This window comes from Bombus vosnesenskii, unplaced genomic scaffold (assembly GCF_011952255.1).
Source record: "Bombus vosnesenskii isolate JDL3184/JDL3185 unplaced genomic scaffold, Bvos_JDL3184-5_v1.1 scf7180000013272, whole genome shotgun sequence".
Lineage (NCBI taxonomy): Eukaryota > Metazoa > Arthropoda > Insecta > Hymenoptera > Apidae > Bombus > Bombus vosnesenskii.
In genome coordinates, this window is record NW_022882930.1 from 5235857 (window position 1) to 5258248 (window position 22392).

The window sequence follows — 22392 nt, forward strand, 5'->3', positions numbered from 1 at the left end:
CTAATCTTCCGGGTCGTTGATCTTCGCAGCTACCAGAAAGGGAAGCGTGGAAATGGTCCATCGATCGAGTCGTCGCTCCCTTACGCTTCACCATACCACATAGACGACACATAGTTTTTGCCGTCGTATTTTTTACTTTTCCGTTTATTGTCGCGGCGAGAAAGATACGTACCAGGGGAGGAGCGATTCGGCTTGTGGAAAAGCTTGGGAGCTTTCCATCGTGACACGCATGGGAATAACAAAGTCGTCGAAGGGAATCCAGATTTAATCTCATCCTCGGAGACTTCTGTTTTTAGGAGATATTCCATCGTGGAAAATTCACCTGTTTTCGCCGTAATATGGTCGACGTATTTTCAAGTAATAAAAGAATATGATAGGAGCTCGCGTGTAATATAGGGTGTTTCGAAATTATGATACAATCGGAGAAAAGGTAATTTCTCACGGTAAAAGTATCTCACATCTTACGGTTGTATCGCGATTTCAGAAACACCCTTATGTTATTAATAAAAAAAATATATGTAGTATCGTGGAAAAAAGGCCTGTGGCGGCACTCGACAGCAAAATATCATCACTCGACACTAACTAGTGTCGAACGATGGCAGCGCAGTGGTTAGCGCCTTAGGTTGCGAACGTTCGGAACCCGGGTTCGAATCCCGACGACCGTCCGGAGTCCGATTTTTCTTCCACGATACAAAAAATGAGAAGAAAAGCGGACCGTACTCAGCAGCGACATACACAGCCTTTAAGTATTCCGATACTACATATATATATATAGTAGCCTTGTATTACATAAATCTTCCAATTAAAAAACTCAAGATTTTGAATTCCGATCGTGTTGTTTCAAAAGCGAAGAAAATTTCTATCATAGAGCGATCGTGATTCGTTTAACCGCTATATAGTCAAATGCATGCGTACTCGGAGAAGATTCAAAGTCGATTTTTTCGAAAACAAAGCCCAGAATGAACAAAATTTGTTCCATGTTTTCGACTTATTATCACCTGCTGCTGTTTGTACCACGAACACTGTGTAGACACTCTGTAGAACGTTACCCGTGTAATGATAATATCACTCGCATAATCAAAGTTTTCTTGTTATCGGTGCAAAGAAGTGAAACCAAAATGAAAAAATTTCTTCGAATCAAATGGACGTTGAAATGGTCGAGAGAGACGGTAGAGACGTTTATACTGGACGCATCGCGGAATATACGTCTCAATCGAATCGATCGTAAGCGACGTTGGGGCGTCCATGGAACGATCGATAACGATCCATCGCGTCTCTTTCTTCGGGATCGAGAAGCGATCAGGCCTAAGGCGGTTGTTCGATCGGCGATCGGAAACGATTCGAAGCGGCCCGAACGAATGAAGTGGCGATACGTGCGCGACGTGGCCGATAGTTTCATCCGGTACGGTGGCTCGATCGCGGGATCGATAATCGATCTCGAGGCTCAACCGTCCCCTCCGTGGCGCCTCTTTTCCATTTCGCGTTTCTCCTTTCTCTTTTCGCTTTCCAGCCATGTTTCTTTTCGAACATTTGATGAATTTAGTCCCCGATTTACTTATTCGAGAATGTTAATCGCCGATCTGCTTATGCGAGAACGTCAATAGGCGGCGGTCAAATGGTAATACAGAGACTTATCGTGAATTATTTTTGCCAAAAGTCTTTTTTATTTTATAGCTAATCAGGCAGAGGTTTCCCTGAATTCGCGTAAAAATCGAAAGATGCGACGAAAACGTACATCAAAATGTATCAAATTTATAGAGCAAAGTGTTCGTTGTAATATTTGGTGGATGAAGCAAGTCTCTGCTTACGTCTCTCAAGAAATAATCGTTGGTAGTACGATTTCCGGCTCCGACTTGACGTCAAAGTCGTTAAAACTCTTTTGGTTTGCTCCGATCTCGCTGTCCAGATTGGGACGTAAAAGGTTCGAAGACCGTAGCAGGTTAATTTCACTCTCACCGAAGTCCATTAAAATGCTCTTATTTTAGAAACTTTCCCTTCTTTCTCAAGTTCGCTAGTTGCCTAATTGATCTAAATAAAAATTCAAGTACATCAGAATCGAAACTTTCGAAACTGAAAAACTGAAATTACCCTTCGCGAAAATCAGCTAATCCTGCAAATCTAACAATTTCACGTTTTTCTTCGTTTCTTATTATTTCTCAAGTAAAATTCGAACAACGTCTCTTTAGAACGTGTTACCTAATTAAGCTAAATAAAACCTTGTTTTACACGGATACAGATCTTCCCAAACTGGAGAATGAAAATAAAAATAAAACCAGTCACTTTGTTAATTGGTTAATTATCCACCTTTCCTCGAAACTAAAATTCGAAGTCAGTTTCCCTGTTCAAAATCGATCGTCAAATTGAAAGAACGCCTCTTTAGACCGCGTTTCCTAATTAACCTAAATAAAACCTTGTTTTACGCGGATACGCGTCTTTTCAAATCGGAGAATCAAAATTACCATTCATTTTGTTAATCTGTTAATTACCCACCTTCCCTCGGAACCAAAATTCCAAGTCAGTTTCTCCATTCAAAACCAATCGACAAATTCGAGGAACATCTTCTGTAGACCACGTTCGTTAATTAACCGAAATAACGCTTTGATTTACACGGAAAAAAATCTTCACAAACTAGGAAATTGAGATTACCATCTCGTCGTAAGTCCGCTAATTATCCATCTTTCCGCGAAAGCAAAATTCGAGGTCAGTTTGCCCATCCAAGTCAGATTGGCAATTTAAAAGGCAAACCTAAATAAAACCTTGAAAATAAGACTTGGATACAAATCTTGCCAAACTGGTGAATTAAAATTACCATTCACCCGTATCTATCAACTGTGCAAATTACACACCTTTCCACGAAACTATAGCTCGGAGCTAGTTTCCTGCTCGTCCAAGACCGATGAGCAAATTCGAGGAAGCCTGTTTCGAGAACTCGTCATCGGAAGCGTTCCTTTTCCCTCGCGAGAAGCTCGCCCGGAATGCCTCGGAGAACAGGGCGAAAAACGGGCCGTGAGATAAACGGAAACTAAGGAAGAAAGGAAGAAAAGAAGAAAAAATAGAAGGTAGAGAAAAAGGAATCGTCTGAAACGGTGGTGGTATCAGCGAAATCTGTCCTTGGTTATTTAGCACCGGACGAAGACGGAAAGCTTCGATTCCGCTCCCCTCTTCGGTTGCTTGCCGTGTAACCCCAAAATTTCGATTTCGTCGCGGGCCCCAGGTATTTTAACGAGGCCGATATTCCGTGTCGGCGCGCTGCCGAAAGGACACCGAACGACGGACCGACGAGACGACCGGTCGCGCAACGCGCCTGAAAAAGACGCGAAACCATTGGTCAACTACGAGAGAAACGAGGACGAAGATACTCGGAGAAAAATAAAGGGAGAGGGAAGGTCCGAGGAAAGGGTACGCGATTTCGGGACTAATCTGGCCAATTAAAAAGAGCCGAGAGATGGGCAGAGGCACGGTGGATTCTCGAATCCGGCGATGGTATTCGCTAATGAGCGCTTCTCTCTTTCTCTCTTCGCGCTAACGTTCGTTCGCCCGTCTTTTTCCTTGTTAGAGCCTCTCCTCTCTGCCGTCCCCTCGATTTAGACTTTCTCCTGACCATCGACTCCTGGAAAACGTTAATTAGACGCGCTACTTTTGCGTACGCGGCCGAAGAGATCGCGACTAATTGGACCGGGCATAGCGGAAATTTTCCATGGGACGCGCGTCCGTTGCCCGTTTCTTCAGGATGGCAGGCGAGCGTGAGAAATTTGTCGCCACTACGAGCAAACAGGGAAGAAATTGTTTACGCGGTTCGATTTTTCGGCGTTTCAAGAGAGACGCTTGTGGCGGAATAGGGGAAGCTTTTTGTCAGACGTAGGGGGAACGATAACAAACGGGGAGAGCGGCGTCGCGGATCGATTTTCGCTTTGGGGATCTTGGATGGGCTCGAACAGCCGGAACACGGTCTTTCTAACTGTTTATGGGAATTGCAATCTTAATTGGGTGGGAATCGCGTCGCAATGGAACGCATGCTACGTTACGTTTTTCGTTCTAGTAGTCGCCGTCTAAGTTTGTTAATATTTTTGTTTGTTTGATGAAATTATTAACGCGCGGTTGCTTGAACGTTTCGAATATGCTGGTCGACGCAACGAGAATTTCGTGAAACAAAGGCTGTCGTGAACGAGCGACGACTGAGGACACGTATCGACGACGATATTGTTCTTAGTTTCATCGTTTAGAGGGAACGATTTACGAAAATGCGCTCATAATTTGAAGGGTTAACGTTTGAGAAAACGAAAACTCGAGTCTATCGCATGGCGATTCGTGGAGAAGATTTAATCTAATAGTTTGGACAACGGGATAAAATTAGAAAGGATAGGATAACCGTATAATGAAACGAGTTAGGCTATCGAAAGAAGTAATCGAGGATCTCGAAAGAGGGAACTTCGTAGCCGCGTTGTTTTATCTATTCAAGCGCACCTGCGCGTCTTCCTGCTTTTCTTGCCGAGGGCCGGGCAGTCCTCGTTGCATTGCAAATGCGGATTGTTCACGACCTAGCCTAACGAGTCTCGGTGAATCGTATTCGTGAATGACGAATAAATTCATTTGATCGTCAAATTTATTCGTCTTTGCCGATATTGCTATCTATTTTTGTATTCGTGGAGCGAATAAAGATACTCCGGCGAATATAATTAAACGAATCGCAATAATTATTTGACAAAGTACCACACAGCAAGAACAAACGCGTGTCAAATGTAAGAAGCTACGAAAAGTATCCGCACGTGGTTTTATTTTCCAATTAGCTGATACAGCCTGCCTTTGATCGTGACTTTATGTAATCTTTTTCGATAATATAATCGACGATTTCGTGAGTTTCTATTGGCTCGGCAAACGTCCTGTAGACCGTGAACCGACATCGATCGTTGCACAGCGAATTCGCGAAACGCTATATCGGTGGCAGCGATTCTAAATAAAACAGCGGAGAAGGTCGCTGTTGCGTTGCAAATATCCGTAAACTGCGTCTGATTCATATTTCCGACCTCTGTTTCTTTTTCTCATGGATCGATGTTTCGCATATCTAAAGCTTACTCGAGAAACGCTCTTTAAAATGATAAAAGTCTGGCGAAAATTCACCCAGTGGCTGTTGAGATTAGCCGGAAGGTACGGACGCTTGTCGGTAACTTCATTTTGTAACACGTATAGAAGATAAAGCGTTTCTTTATCAGGTTTTGCATCTCATTTTCATAGTGTCGAATTTTTCTTGTCCTACGAAAATATTGGCAAATTGCATGAGATTTAACGCACTCAAAGTTCGTTCGTATGTAACGCAATTAATTAGCATGTAAATGCTTGAATGAATACAATGGCGTACGAATACCTTTCGCAGCCACTGTAGTTATTGCAGTACCGAAGATATAATAATAATTAGTTTATTAATGATAAATGGATTAAACAGAAAACAACGGTTATTTAACATGAACTAATCGTAACAACGTATTATAATTAATTAACAACTCTCGTCAACACAGATTCAACTCTCTTTCAACAACGCTAACAACGCTATCTCGACGACGCAATCCGCACTCTCTGGCTTCTCGACTCATACCGCCGTTAATTCGTTTATGTCTCTTAGCAACCCTTTGTCTTTTGTCTGATATCTTTTGTTTAAGCCCCATCATGCACACGCTCAGCAACCGCTCGTTCACAATTCGCATGACACTCCCCTAGGCCCCTCGTTCACGATACTACGTTATTATTCATGCAAGTAGATAGAGAACGAATGACCGTGGCGTGATTTTGTTATATTTGCTGCAATTTGTAATAATAAATTTGCAATTATATTATAAACAACAGATGGCAAAGTTTGAATTCCGAATGACAAATTAACGGGATATTCGCGAGAAAATTTATTCAGCAACAGCAAAGTTTTACAATAACGTATTTATTCGAACAATTACCTAGATAAAAATTTATTCTACCGACCGTGCCTTATCTTCGGCCGCCACCGCCGCCGTACCGATTTATCCTCGTTTCCCCGGAGAACCGATGGGACAAATCTACGATAGGTGGCCAAGAGGAGGCGGCGAGCCTTTGAGACATTTGTCCGTCGGTGTTCTCTCACGTTTGCGCAGCCCCCGAGAAGAGGAGGTGCCGCGCGATATACAAGCGGCCCCGTCGTGTCCGCGACTACCGGTCGCCGCTCTAATTGGCACGATTTATGTCCGCCGCGGGTCGCGCGTCTTCTCGCCCTAGCTGCTCGATCAACGTCCACCCAAATTTTCGTGCTTTCCTTTTACTTTGACGAGTGGAATGCCTGCTGCCGCCAGCCATAGAGATATTCAAGGAATCGGAACTTCAAGCCGATCCAAAGGGTTCAATTCTGGACGTGCGTTGAAACGCGAGAGACGGCGAGACTCCGGAGAAACGTACGGTATATACAGGGTGTTCGGCTACAGGTGCGAGGAAATCCGAGGGGTTGATTCTTAGAGCCGAAATAACATAAAAATCAAGAATATCAAAATTGCGTTTTTGGCTTTGTTTTTTAGTTATTGACAAGTAAAAATTGTCGTTGTATGTGTAAAAATAAATGTATACAGGGTGGTTGGTAACTGGTTCTACGCGAAAAAAGAAGTCGAAAATATAGAATAACAATTTTTCGTTCGAGGCTTTGTTTTCGAGAAAAACGACTTTGAATTTTCGTTCGGTACGCGTGCACTTTATCGCGTCTCGTTATAACGGATCTCACTGTAGATCGTTGTCTCGATGGTAAAATTGAAAAAAAAAAAAATTTTTATTCTAGATTTTCGACTTCTTTTTTCGCGTACAATCACCCCCTTTCCGCTTGTACCACCAGTTACCAACCACCCTGTATATCAGAGAACGTGCTGATTAATTAACTGCGTAAAATTGGAACGCGTAGAAACACGACAAGTGCGAATGCCATTTCTTTTTTTAATTCGCTATTTACTATACAGGGTGTGCCGTCTAACTTTATTATCCGAAATATCTCGTTGGACTTCGATGGTACTGAAAAGTGTTTCAGGAACAAGTTGAATGATCTCGGGGGCAACGTAATTTGACACGATTAGCTTTCAGCGTAGGTGAACGCGTAGAGGAGATACGACCATTATCGATGTTTCTTTTAACGACATCATATGTTTTTTAACACATCGGTCGATCCAGGTGAACGTTCTCTGTAAGAAAGTAACAATTTGTTGTAACGATTTGTCTTTAAACTTTGATTTGTATTTTATACAAAAAAAGGAGATGGTCTTCGTTTAAAAAGATAACGCAACTGCAAAGTGCGCGTGCATCTTTGCACTTGCACTCGTTCATCCTCTTCCTCCTTCATTTTCTCCTCGCACTTATCGTTATCGAGGAAGACGCTGGAAATTAAAAGTGTGTACACCCTGTATATAGAATTTGCGGTTATTTATGCCGTCTCCTTAAGATAAATTTTATGCACGATCTGGTTTCCCTTTCGAGATGTTGAATATTAATCATGTATCCGGATAATGTGAAATTGATAACTGTGTAAAAACTGGTACTGATCAAGTTCGACTTTTGAGACGTTCATATACATATAGTGGCGGATAAAAGAAAGTTTATAAAATAAGGAGCAGGTGTACAAAGACCATAGTTGAACGAAATGAATTTATATTTAATAAATGCAACGAATAAATGTAATGTGCAATACCACGGAACAAACGGTTCTTGCTAACGCGATAAAGAATTTTTTCGAGCAGAAGTTACTAAGACTCCTATCAATTTTAAATTTCCTTTTACCCGCCACTGTTTTTGTAAGTGTCTAGAAATCCTAAAGAGCCGCCGGTGTTGGAATCTTCGAGAGAACGAATCCTCGTTTAACCATCGAGTCGCGAAACGAACCTACGAATAAGGCCTGATCATTTGGGTCTGCGTTAGGTGTCTATGGTTGAAAGGAATCTAATTATCTTTGAACCGAGGCTCGTCACATCGATTCGACGCAAGTATTTCTTCCAAAATTCTTGCGCGTCACTTTCAAGATGCTAGCGACACCCTTCCTGCACCCCGAATTCGTCAATCGAAATTCTCGACTCGTAAATCAACCAACTCGTGTATAATACACGTAGAAAAAAAAGCAGTTTGAATCAACAACTTTGAGATAGAAGTAGAGGCGCTTCGAACACGCCATGGAAAATAATTTCAAGCTTGTCGAGGCGTGTCGCGGCGTGTTAGGCTCGCGTGGCACCAGAACAGATTCGCCACGCGTTCTCCACCAAGATCGAAGAGAGGAAAACAGAAAGAGAAAGAGAGAGAGAGAGAGAGAGAGTATTCGTCCAATTAATAGGCTGAATTATCGCGTAATCGATGGAAATTCGTTAGGGACTAGGAGATATCGGAGACGAGCGTGGTCAGTTAATAAATGCGCGGCGACTCGGTTTAATGCGGCTAACCAGTTTCCGGCGCGTCGCAGAGCGGGACGAGGACGACGACAGGCCGACCAGCAGGTGCACATGCTCGCGCCGGCTAATCTACATGCCTGGAATGCCGGTAAATTAAGGAGCCGTCGTCCTCTTCCAGCGCCCCTGCATTCGACAATTAAACGGTCCCTCGTTACTTTCCCATTATCTGATTCTAATATTTCTCGCCCGGTTGAAAAGTCGCGGATCAAAACCTTTCCTCTTCGTCCTTTTGTTTTTTCTTTTTATCTGGATCTTCGGCAAGATATTCAGATTACGTGTTCGAAGGTCGACGATCTCGAATCACGGTTTTCGTCGTTGATTTTGGTTTCGTTTCGGTAGAATGGATTTAAGTCGATGAATGACGATATACAGGATTGGGATGGATATCTGATTTTGATACTGTTAGTATGCGGTCTTCAGCATGTTGGTTTTCAACGAACGATATGGGTAATTTCAATGCAAATATCGTTGCGCTCCTCAGGACCATTTTATCATTACATTGAAATGGATTTAATTTGGAAATTATGCATGTGGTCTTCTCAAGGTGTTGCTTTTAAATAAATGGACACTTTCGATGCAGATATCCTTGCATTTTTTATACGTATTTTGTTATTACATTCGCTTCTTTAACGCGTTCCTTCGTGTGTTTCTCGACGTTTGAATTTCTCGCAAATTTCAACGTCTCGCGAATTTCCCGAACGTTTTAATTCTTTTATCTTCTACTTTACCCTTTTCCTCTCTCACATCTTCGATTTGCTAATTTGCGCATTGACGATTTATTCACTGCAGCTCAAACAAGGGTATACACTTACAGCTTTGAAAGAAAGTTAAAACTAAACTGCTAAAGCTTGTTAGTAACGATACGTAAAAGCGTAAGTACGCTAAGACCCGACGTAAAGGCAATCGCAATATCGCGATTGGAAAATTCTTCGACCATTGCGTTTACTTCCCAAAACTACTCTCCGCGATTAGCTAATTTGCGTATTCAAGGCACATGCGCTCCAGCTCAGAAAACGCCATGTACGCGAGACGATTGTTCCTATGTTGTGACTTCTGTGTCCGACTTGATCACAAGAGAAAATAATTTTACCATCTTTTCTAATTTTAATTTAATTTAATTTAATTTTCAAATTACCCGCGCCCTAGCAAAATCTGCTACAAAATTACACTATGCGATTTTACCAACTGGATCAAAGTTTCAAATACTTTCTGTCTTTCGCTGTTACCGGCAGTTTGAAGCATAAGCATAAAAGTTTATCAGTTTCTCCGTGACATTATGCGATTTTATTCGCCCATATCCTTTGCTGCAATTTTTTATCCACCTTGAACAAACTGGTATCTCAAACATTCTATACTTTTCCTAATAACTGCCCTAAGACTTCCGACGTAAAAGCGATACCGGAATTAAAAAAAAGAATTCCACGACCACTTTTAGTTTACTCCAAACTCTGTTCGCTTCGAGTTTCGTTTACCTGCAAAAGCCAGTCTCGTCTGTCAACGATTCTTTTTATCCGCTATGCGCTATCGATCTTCAATTCCAATGAACTTCTACCCGACCCGTAGGATGACGTTATCGCCAGTACGTAGCCATAATCCACGTTATCCGCGTCTCTAATAGCCATAAATAATAACACAGCCGCTCGCATTGGTCGCGTTTCCTGGTCTTCCAGGCACACGCGTGTGCGAATACGACACGCGGAGGCGAAGAATTTATCGGCGTCGCGCTCGGTTTGCCTAGCTGCCCTCGACAGGCTCGTCCCTCTTCCGCTCTTCTTTTCTACCCTGTTTCGCATTGGCCACCCGACGCGAACCGGCCATAAACAGCGGATAATCCTAGAACGAGGTGGGCGCGGTCCACAGGGAAAGCCGCGACACGATCCGTGTGGAAAAGGATGAAAAGCACGCGCCGAGGCCATAGAACGTTCCGTAATTCACGTCACAGGCCCGGCGTCCAGGTCCAGGTGAAATGGTATTCACGGACGGTTAATTTATTTCGCGATCGTCCCGGAATTTATTTCGGTCGATGGCTCGAGATTTCTGAAATAAATCACAAACCGAGTTTATTATTCCTTGGAACGTGTCCGGCAATATTAAAGGAGCTTGTAGATCTCGAAAGGGCGTAGGTGGAATGGCGAGTTCTTGGAGGTTCCAAGCGTTCGTAGAAAGATCGACGATCCTTGTATCGGAATAATTGTAACTACAAAACGACGTTTTTCTAACTGACGTTGAAATTTGCACGTGTCGTTTGTTCGAAATATCGTAGATTCGACGAAAGTAATTTTTACGTGTTCGCCATATGAATTACGTTTATACGAATCGTTTATATGAATCGCGATAAAACATTAACTTCCACTTGTCGAAAAATTGAAAAAAAAGAAAGAAAAAAATAGAAAAGAGCGTAAATGGTAGTACGTGATATGTTTGATGGACGATCGAACGATATTGAGAGGAGGAATTCACGAGGACGCGGTCACGCGAGACGATTTCCTACGTTTGATCAGGTAATCGATGAGAGACACGGTGGATGCGGTTAACGGGTGTTTGCGTTTACTTGCAGAGGCGGGAAGTTCATCACGGTGGGCGACAGAATTAGGTTGCCCGACGACGTGACGATGGGATACATTATCGAGTATCTGCTGAAAAAGCAGCTCACAGTCGTCGAGCAGTTCCATTCTCATCTGGAACCGATGAAGTTCCTCAACAAGGACACCTTTGGTGAGCAGGTAAGTGAAACGTTCCAATGACTGAATTTTATTCCCTAGAATTATAGAACTCTCTTTTTAGAATCATACTATCGTCTAATAAGTACAATAGATGTTAATATAAATTGCGTGCTTCCCACCGCTTTTATTTTTCAATTAAATTTTAAATTTCAATTAAATTTTTCAATTAAACAATTTTAAACCTGTTGATTCGTTCGTGTCGCACGTACTTTGCTTCATGACGTAAAGTGTTAAACAGAATGAAGTTGATCAGAGTTTTGCAGTAATTGCGATCAGATAGTTCCGAGGATCCTAATACTTGCGGCTTGCAGTGTATTTCGATTTCCCGACGGCTCCATGATTTCATAATTTCTTCGTTCTTCGGTCGTTTCGACCTTTACCACCGAAATCCTACGACTTTGTCGGGAATTCGTGTGATTTCACATTTTTCCAATTCTATTCCTTCTCTGTACTTTCTTTTTCAAACTCTCACAGTTGCAGAGTTCTATCTTCAATTTTACACGATACGGTTTCTACGCAATGTGACAAATAAATACGCTGCTGGTCGAAACTGTTATAGTTGATATTACGTTTCTCGCGCACAGACAGCAGAAGGCGACGAAATTATATTTCTGCAAATTTCTTTTTCGAACTCTCACAGTTGCAGAGTTCTATCTTCAATTTTACGCGATACGGTTTCGACGCAATGTGACAAATAAATACGCTGCTGGTCGAAACTGTTATAGTTGATATTACGTTTCTCGCGCACAGACAGCAGAAGGCGACGAAATTATATTTCTGCAAAATTCCACGGATTTGCTTCTGTCTAACCGCGCTGAAGTCCTTAAATACTTGGTTCCGCGTTGAAAATGGTAATTCGCCGCGCGCTCGTCGAAGCGAGTACCGTTCGCGCTCAATCTCGGCTGCGTTCCACCGGCGGTGATTAATTGATCCGGTACGAGGCGGGGGATTAAAAAAAAGCCACGGCAGAGGGGCACAAGAGGGGAATTAAGATCGTACGGGTCGCAGTGTGAAGTCTAATCGCGGGTAATGGAATAATCCCCGCGATGAATCACCATGGCTGCTGCTGCTGCCTCTTTCCTCGCTCGTACGCGAACAATGACCAATTGATTCGATCGTCGCGTTCTCCGTTCTTCCGGAGAACGCCGACCCCTCGAACTAACTCACGCAACCCGAGCAGGTGATCGCCTTATGTTTACGCGTGGTCGTCGCGTACACCAGGTGTTATTTGCTATTACCTGCACATTTTCCAAGTTCCCCTGCCTTCGAACGCAACGTGCCGTTTTTGTTAACCGGTCTGGTGTTGACAGTCGAATATCATTTTCTTATTTCACTCAATTTGGACGAGTTTTTTTTCGATAAATGGTAGAAACAAGTATATCTCGAGATATATAGCTGTTTCTACCGTTTAACAAAGATACCGTACAAGTCAAATAAGGAAACGATATTCAGCTGTCAACATCGAATTGGTTCGTTAAAATGGCAAACCGTAAAGAAGACCGTCAGAATTGAATCAAATACGAAAATGATATTCTACCGTGAACGGACGAAGCGTATCTCGAGATATATAGCTGTTTCTATCGTTTAGGAAAGAAACCGTTTGAATAAAATAAGAAGATGATGTTCATCAGCCAACAGCAGATCGGTTCGCAAAAATCGCAGGTACTGAAATCACTGCGGATTTATTTAAATGTACAACAATCGGAGGAAAAATTCGAACAATTACTATCGAGATCGACCCATTAGGACGATAATCTAATAATTTCCATAATTCTCAACGATAAAACTCCAAAAGGACCGCAGAGGGTTAATAATATTCCGTAACACGACGAAATTAGATTACCCGTCGGCGGTATCTAAACGCTCTGATAGATCGTTAACAACAAGGTATTGATCGATTCGTGGGTTAATTATAAATTCATGGATTAATTCCGGCGAAACGTAGACCGATCGGTTTCGATTAAAGCGAACGAGGGGCCAAAATGTACGAGAACGTTCGAAACGCGCGTGCTCCGATTTCGACGAATCCGAAGATTCTTGAAAAGCTGACGAAGTAGAAAACGAGTATACCGAAATTTTCCATAGCTCGTAAGTTACGCAAGCGTATCGTCGAGCCTCGCGAACAAATATTTTTATAGCGCTCATAGGCAGAACATGATCGGGCTTTTGGTCTCGCGTTTCATACGACCAGCGTAATACGTGTTGCTTGATTCTCGGCCTGGAATGCGAAAATAAGCAATATCGCGTTCCTTTCTGATGATCATGCGCGTCAAGCGTGACATAATTTGCTGCCGATATAGCGAGATGTTGTAACGAAGCATCGATTAACGATACCAGTCGACGAAACAGCACCTAACCCTTGATATTTCAATGCAGATGATCATTCACGCGCTACCAATCCCAACTGTCACGATAATCAGTCAAAAGTCTATCCGAACAAAATTGTAAATCATCGCGCAACTTTTTTCTACGCCGTTGCCAGTGACCTCGTACTTGATGACACCTTCGATCGTAATTAAAATGAAAAAAGAGAATTGCAGAATGGAAAATATGAAAAATAAGAAACGCGAAATTGTGTCGATTTTTAAATTAAATTAGAATCGCATATTCGATGGCTAGCGTTTATATTCTTGACAATTTTCATGCTCGACATGTTCTTCGTCTCATTTACGGATTTTCTGTTGCAGGTGTCGTTCAGCTACTCGAAAGGTCCGAGGGACGAGTGGAATATTCTAAAGATCGACGGTTTCGATATGAAGGACGATCCGAAAAGGTACCATCTAATCGATATCGATATAGTAGAAAACTTCGTTTGTATGAACTCTGCTTATTCGAGCGAAATTGAAAAGTCCAGTGGAAGGAACTTTTACCGATTGCATCTATCTATTTGTGCGTGAACGCTTATTGTCAGAACGAAGAATCGTAGGTAGTGGGAAGTTGGATGGTCTCCAACGCACGAACCGCGACTATACAGGGTGGTTGGTAAGTAGTGGTACAAGCGGAAAGGGGGTGATTCTACGCGAAAAAAGAAGTCGAAAATATAGAATAAAAATCTTTTTTTAAATTTCTTTTTTTGTTAAATTTTTCCACCGAGACAACGATCTACAGCGAGATCCGTTATAACGAGACGCGATAAGGTGCACGCGTACCGAGCCAAAATTCAAAGTCGATTTTTTCGACAACAAAGCCTCGAACGAAAAATTTTTATTCTATATTTTCGACTTCTTTTTTCGCGCAGAATCACCCCCTTTCCGCTTGTACCACCGGTTAGCAACCACCCTGTATAAATCACTCGTTGTCAGAGAAATTCATACGAACGAAGTTTAATTTATCTGTATAAGGGTAACGACACGGTACCTATATCCTAAGAATCCTCCTTTTACTCCGTTTTTTTTTGCATTTTTAACACTAACTTCACCAGGCCTAACCCCGATCAAATGACCGGTTTAAAAATTTAATTTAAAATTACGAAATTAAGAATACACTCGCTGTTATTCCTTTTGTTCGCCTAACTTCATGCAAATTCCTATATTAACAAAAATCGAAATATATCGATCGGATAATATACGAATTTGCATATAGACGAACAAAAGAAACAACGACGAATGTACAATTTTAATGAAATTTCGAAACCGCTCGCTTGGACGGAGGTAACGTTAGTGTCGAAATATCTCTACCACCGTCGTTTAACTAACTGTCAACGCCAACGTTAAACCATAATCTATCGGTAGAACAGTTTCGACATCTCCGTACCTCGACGAAAATAATTCGTCTTCTGTTTCCATCCGCGACGCGTTCATCCTCAATTTCCTCGGCGCTCTCTAATGTCTCTTTTTCAACCTGCTCGACAAAAGCATCCGGGAAGGTGTCGAGCCTCGACGGAGCTAATCTATCCTTTTCCTCATCGAGGCAAAGGGAGCACAACAGATAGCAGTCGAGCGAAGGGGAGGGGAAGAGTAATTAGCAGCGGACAGCTACGTGTACCACAGGATCTTCCTGCTTTCGTCCTTTTCCCTCGTTTCGAGGGAACGCGTCGTTCCACGCGCGTATCTTTTTCCTCTCGTTTCTTCGACCCGGTTGCACAGCGCGGCGTAAAGGCTCGAATTGCTCCGGTAATTGCCCGGCCCGCGCGAACGAAAGCGGAAGGGCACCGAGCTAATGACAAAGATGCCACCGTGCACGCCGCGCTCTTAATTGACTTTATTATAATTACCAGTCGGACCGACCTTTTACGACCGACCATTTCCCCCTTTCACCGTTTCATTCTGCTCGCTCGAGACGTTTCGCCGCTCGTTCTACCATTTTTTCCAGCCGACGATTTTCCTAGGCACCGGCGGTTTTATTCTTGCCACGCGACCGAGTTCGGCAAAGATAGGCGAACTTCCGTTTCTATGAATATTAACGAGCCTTTCGCTGCTTCGCAGCGGCAGCCCGAGGAAAACAGATCTCGTTTCGCGTGGAATTATCGATCAGGTGCCTCCTAACGTAACTAATGCCCCGATATTTCTTCGCTCCGCCATCGAGTTCGAAATTAATCCATCGTACACGTCGAATAAACTGCTGCAACGAGAAGGCTGATCGGCGAGTTTCCTAGTAATTCGAATAAATCAACCGGAAGCAAGTTGAAGTTCAGCCGAAACAAATTGCTCTTTGAAACGTATTATAAAGTCAATCGACCGATATTCCTGTTAATATGCTTTCTCGCTTTTCCATGTGAAATCTGTACCTTCCTTTCTCTTTGATCTTTCAGTGATCTCGTAGGAAGATGTAATTTGAACGCAGTTGCTCCCTTATTGCCTCAGAACCTGGAATCCCTAAACTCGACTAAACCGATTCTCCGTAATCCCGATTGTACGAGTCCCCGAGGGCAATCATATTCCATATTAAAGCATAATTAAATCAACGAAAACCAATTTAAAATTAATACGAATGTAATTACTCTTTGGACCGTATTATAAATCTATAGCCAATTAACGTTCGTATCTAGGGCTGAACTTTTCATTGCAAAACTTGTACGTCTTTCTTTCTCTTCTCATATTAATAAATATAATTACGATACAATTTCTTAATACAATTTAGACTTAATACTTGCTGCAGCAAATCTTTCGATCTTTAAATCCGGCTGAATCTTCGATTCTCTGTGATCTCAATTCTCCGAATATCATACGGGTAATAATATTACGTATTACCATAATCAAATCGAGGAAAACTAATTTAAAATTAATTCGAATCTAATTACTCTTTGGACCTTGTAAATCTATATTTGGCTTACAAATCTATAGCCAATTAACGTTCGTATCTAGGGCTGAACTTTTCATTGCAAAACTTGTACGTCTTTCTTTCTCTTTTTATATTAATAAATATAATTACGATATAATTTTTTAACACAATTTAGACGGCAGCTGAATCTTCGATTCTCTGTAATCTCGATTCTTCGAATATCATTCGGGTAATAATATTGCACATTACCATAATCAAACCAACGAAAACTAATTTAAAATTAATTCGAATCTAATTACTCTTTGGATGAGCTATAAATTTATAGTCAATTAATGTTCGTATCTAGGGCTGAATTTTTCATTGCAAAACTTGTACGCCTTTCTTCCACTTTGATTTCTCAATAATCTCTTAACAAATATAATTACGATATAATTGTTTAATATAATTTAGACGGCAGCTGAATCTTCGATTCTCTGTAATTTCAATTCTTCGAATATCATACGGGTAATAATATTGCACATTACCATAATCAAATCAACGAAAACTAATTTAAAATTAATTCGAATTTAATTACTCTTTGGATGGGCTATAAATTTATAGCCATTTAATATTCGCATCCAGGGCTGAATTTTTCATTGCAAAATTTGTACGCCTTTCTCCCTCTTTGATTTCTCAATACTCTCTTAACAAATATGATTACGATATAATTTTTTAATACAATTTAGACAGCAGCTGCCTGCTTATTACTTACTGCAGCAAATCTTTCGATCTTTAAATCCGACTGCATCTTCGATTCTCTGTAATCCCAATTCTCCGAATATCATACGGGTAATAACATTGCATATTACCATAATCAAACCAACGAAAACTAATTTAAAATTAATTCGAATCTAATTACTCTTTGGACCGTATTATAAACCCATAGCCAATCGATGTTCGTAACTAGGATACGAACTTCTGCACCTTTCATTACGAAACCTATACGCGTTTCTTTCTCTGTAACTTCTTATATTTAAACTTTTTATAAAGCACGCTATTTCAACGAATATAATTATGATGCAATTCCTCGATATAATTTAAGTAGCTCTATCTGTCCGTTACCGATTGCAGCAAATCCCTCGATCGTTAAATCCGGCCAAATCTCCGATTGTCTGAAATCCCAGTTCTCCGAAACTCACAGGATATAATAATACTCCAGATTGCCACGGTTAAACCGACGAAAACTAACTTGAAATTAATTCCAATCAAACTAGTACTATAAACCTATAGCCAAAACTAATATTCGTATCTGAAAACGAACGTTCGTATCTTTTCATACGAAACCTATACGCCTTTCTTCCTCTTTAACTTCTCGTTAATCCCTTAACAGATATAATTACGATACAATCCCACGGTAAATATAATTTCAACGTAGCTGTCTCTTCACTACAGCAAATCCCTACAGTAGCTAAATCTGACTAAATCTCCGATTCTCTGTAATGCCAATTCTCCGAATCTCGATCGTAATATTGCAGATTACAACGATTAATATTCCTACGCTTGAGAGATCTAACCGATCGATCTTGCAATTTCCTAATCTCAATAGTTTCCAGCCTTAAATCAGCAACGTTCCAATCTGCCGCTGTTCCACTCAAACTTCCACCGTTCCACGCCCATAGCCGTGTCAACGTTACCAAACGTCGTGATCGTTATGAAGATACGCTGGTCCACGTGTCGATATGTTCTAATTACAGATTCAGGTCGATCCACTGCCATCTGTTCCCACACGTACCCAATTGTCCGCACAGATGATGACCAGCCGGACAATCCAAATCGTAACAAGAAGAGAGATGCGCTCGATCGGCCGTTGCATCAACGGTCGGTTGTCGGTTGACCATTGAGATCGGCCCTCGTCTCGACCTAATATCGTTGTAATTTGTTATCTCGTAGTATTTCCTTTTGTTGCGGTGTCTTGTACATAAGTGTAGATACGCGTCTACGTGGCTCCATCGACGTTTATGAGTCAGGCAGGAACGTTTTATCGACAACTTTTCATATTTTAGAAGATGTATTTCCTTCGCAGATGGGAATACCAGAGAGCTTCCTTTTCTTTTTTTTTTCTTTTTTTGACCGTGCTGTGATTTGTACATTTAAATCTGCAGTTGTTGTTATCCATCGAGGGACTTTCGACGTTTCGACAAAGCGTTGAGCACAGGGCGGGACGGGCAAATGAAAATTTGAAAGGTAAATAATAGGACAGAAAACAATACGATAATTTTGTGAAATAAGGTTCACTGGACCATTGAACGAACGTTATAGTATAATACAGGTAAGTAATTATCGGTAACGCTGTGAAAAGTAGGTGGTATGAAAGTTGCCAGTACTGGAAGAATATCAATTTTAGATTTTCTTTTGTTCGCCATCGTGTACCTTCGAGACGAGAAATCGCGCGTACTGTTAGGTCGTCCGAAAAGTTTCTTTCGCTTTATAAGGAAATAATGGACACATTTTCCATTTTATATTATTTTATCGAATTACGTATGATCCATTCCGTTCTATCAAACTAAGGATTACAACGTTCGACAGAACTTGAAGATACGTTGTTGCAAATAAAATAAAGACACTTTTCGGACAACCTAATACTTAATAAGTGTGCTCTCGTACTTTGCCGAAATATAAAATTTCTATTGTTGGACGAGTGTCATCAGGCATCGACGATTAACGAAATAACGCAGCATGGTTAGGTATACGGTTGTTATGCTTTAGAAACGACGAAGGATGATAAAAGAACGCTGAGCTTCCCTCGAAAGTCGAAATACGCGCGAATAATCACTAGATCGCGGATACTTATGCGAATTCACATTTCCGTGAAAATATTTGCAAGAGTAGCTTCTAAGCGAACATATTAAACGTTGCGAAGAACGCTATTTTCCACGTTTCACACGTCTTTGCACGATACGTATTCCACGCATTTTTTCACCTATGTAATTTCCTACGAAACGCATGAACATCCGCAGTCTACGCGTTATCGCGCTTCTTACAATTAGCAAGAGTAACGATATTTTATTGCTCTTTTTTATTTTGTTGCTCGTTCCAGTAACAACGGCGCAATTTCTCGAAAGAATATCTTTTCTTTAATTTAACAGTCTGTCGTGCGAGTCTCGTTCCTGTAGTCTCGTACTTGCGTATGCTTTCGCATGTTCTACCAACGAATATCAAGAGAGAGAGAGAGAGAAAAAAAGAAGTTGGTTTTAATATTTAGATATTTCGCGGGAAACATTTCTCTTATCGTTCGTGGAGTTTATTGTATTGCCACTACTGTACATAAGGAGTATATTATATTTGACGTTTGTATATATGGAAATTATAAAATGGAACACCCGGAGTTATCGTTGCAAGTTGGAACGTTTTCGACGACGCGGCTGGAGCAACGAGGAATTCCTCGTGTTTGGGATCCGCGTCGTCGAAAGCGGCGAAACTTCCATCGCGGAAGATCCATTCGATCGATAACGCTGGGTGAATTGGTTGTACCATATGATAAGAGAGTATTTGGCGACATTCTCGTCGTCGCGTGACGGAATTACCTTAAGCTAGTCTCCCGTGTAAAGAAGCAGATGGTCGTACCATGTGATATTTAATGGGTGTGAGTGGATTCGTGTTTCTGTGCCGGGTTGTGCGTTATATAAGTTCGGGAAAAATCGGATGCGATCTTCGTTGTTTCGAATAGCCAGCGTTCCTTCTTTGTTCGAAAGACGAGGAGACAAAGAAACGTGGACAACGAGTAGAATTCAGTTTCAATTTTTATCCATTGAACCGCTTGCCTCGTGACTACGATTATTTAAGCCGATTCCTATTTTTACGAACAACTGATGGAAGAAAGAAAGGAAAGTTTGTTTGTCCGTTAATACTTTACCGACCGCTAGCAATTCAACGGCACACGCACGTCCGACCGGCATCTCAGGCGCAGATTCTCCCTGGCGCCGGCTCTGTTTCCGTTTAGACTCTCCAATCTTTCGATTCTTTTCGTTTATCGCGAACGACACGTTTTTCAAATTGGTATAAAACCGTGGGAGCTTACAGAGCAACGCAACTGACGCAACTGAGCAAGGCACCTTAATACTAAATAACAAATTACTGCTCGAATAATGAGAAAGATTGTCGGCGACAAAAAGCCGATTAATAGAATATCGGTCGGTAAGCGTCGGTGACAAAAAACCGATTAATCGGTTATCGGTCGGTGACAAACAACTGATTAATCGGTTATCGGTCGGTAAAGTGTTAAATATTATAGCGAGTTTTCATTGAATATTTTACAGGCATATTTCTACCTATTTTACGAGTAGTTCCGCGCATTCGAATTTCTCAAACTTCGTAACAGACATTACAGTTTCTATCGCGAGGAAATTACGTTTCGACTTTAACGCCAACTTTCGTTCTATGATTCGTCGCAATATAAATCGTTTGTAACATTTTCATACGATATCGTACAATTATTGAATGTAATACGCGCGATGTCAGAGCAATAAAGAGCAAATTCACATAGATAAGTATTAAGAGAATCATGAGGCAAGAGTTTGAAATTATCGATAAAATAATCATTCGTTCGATCAGTTGTTTGTCGGCTACAAAAATAACAATGATAGCAAAAAATATGATCCAAAGATAGATCGTTTAAATACAAGTGGTTAAAAGCAACAATTTCATTGTCCTCGATTTTCTCGTTCTTGTTTTGCGTGATATTGATCCAATCAGTGTGCAATATCGCGAGGTATATAGAGAGAAAGAGAGAGAGAGAGAGAGAGAGAGTGAGAGACAGAGAGAAAGAGAGAAAGAGAGAGAGAGGAAGAAAATAGTATTCGCGAACCAATGAGCAACAGTCGGATTAATTGTTCTTTCCGGCGTTGTATTACGTAGTGCACCTGTTGCATTCGAACATTGGGGAAAAAAAAATTGGGCTTTTTGAGGAATGGAATTGGAAAACATGACGGATGTACGATTACGTACGTTGTAACAATGAAGTTTTATATAATACACTGTATCTATTATACGGTAGATCCGATTTTAGCCAGTTCTCATTACGATTCCTCTTCCGGCTTCCTTCTCGCTGAAAATAATTTGATTTCGCCATCGTTTCCCCTCGAGTGAATATTATTTCGCTTCGTAAACTTTTAATTAGCGGAATGTTACGTTTTAGAAGTTATTCGGTTGTAATTCGATCGATTTTGTAATTTCAGCTAGTTTTCAGAAACGGCAAGTCCTCTAGATTCCAGTTTAAAGACGCGTCAGTAAAAAATAAAATAAAAGGTAAAAAAAAAAACACCAAGGGGGATTATTCGTTCGAAGATATCGAGGGATCGAGGGATGTAAGCGACTTCTTGTCCAAGTATCTCCATCTGTTCCGATTTGGAAGAGACCGACGACCAAGTCGGTAAAGTTGCTTCCTTCGTTCTTTGTTTTCGATTCTCTGCGCTTATGGGATCGTTTCGGACGATGCTCTATCGTAAATCCTACAGACACGTTCTCTGCAATGAATTCACGATAAAACAAAGATACAATTGCGAGGAAACTTCGTCGAAACTGCGTATATCGTCTGTAATTTCAAACTAATAACAAAGATCGACGAAAGTAAGTATGTACATATCCAGCGAGACGTCGTGACTCCGTAAACGATCGTCGATCACGAAGGGAATTCAAGGTAAGTCCGTAGTCGATAAAGCTGTAAAATCACTTATCGATAGATATTCTCTCCACGCGTTTCCTAGTTATTTCATATCCCATCGAAAAAACCATCGCGTAAATTACATCCGAAGTGGCAATAATTATTCGTTAGATCCAAAAACTCTTTCCAGAATTCCAAATAAAGTACCGTTACATTCAAAGAAGGAACACGATGCCACGTCTCTCGACTCGAATAATCCTCTCCAATTACTTCCCTCCTTCGCTTTGCAATTAAGAAGAGCCAGCTTCCTACTTTCAATTCCTGTTCCCTATCTCCGGCAAACTCGCGATTCGCAATTTACCTCCGTTCTCTGCAAATGTAT

At 41.3% G+C, this 22392-nt stretch overlaps 1 protein-coding gene across 1 annotated transcript in view; it reads left to right on the forward strand.

Moving 5' to 3' along the window:
• Nucleotides 1-21410, forward strand: part of LOC117231280 (fringe glycosyltransferase) — a 130247-nt gene extending 108837 nt beyond the window's left edge. The window contains exons 7-9 of the mRNA XM_033489582.1: nt 10987-11152; nt 13840-13925; nt 18106-21410. Coding sequence (XP_033345473.1) covers nt 10987-11152; nt 13840-13925; nt 18106-18163 — 310 coding nt within the window. The 3' untranslated portion in view covers nt 18164-21410. The remainder of the gene's footprint in view (nt 1-10986; nt 11153-13839; nt 13926-18105) is intronic.
• The last annotated feature ends 982 nt before the right edge of the window (nt 21411-22392 follow it).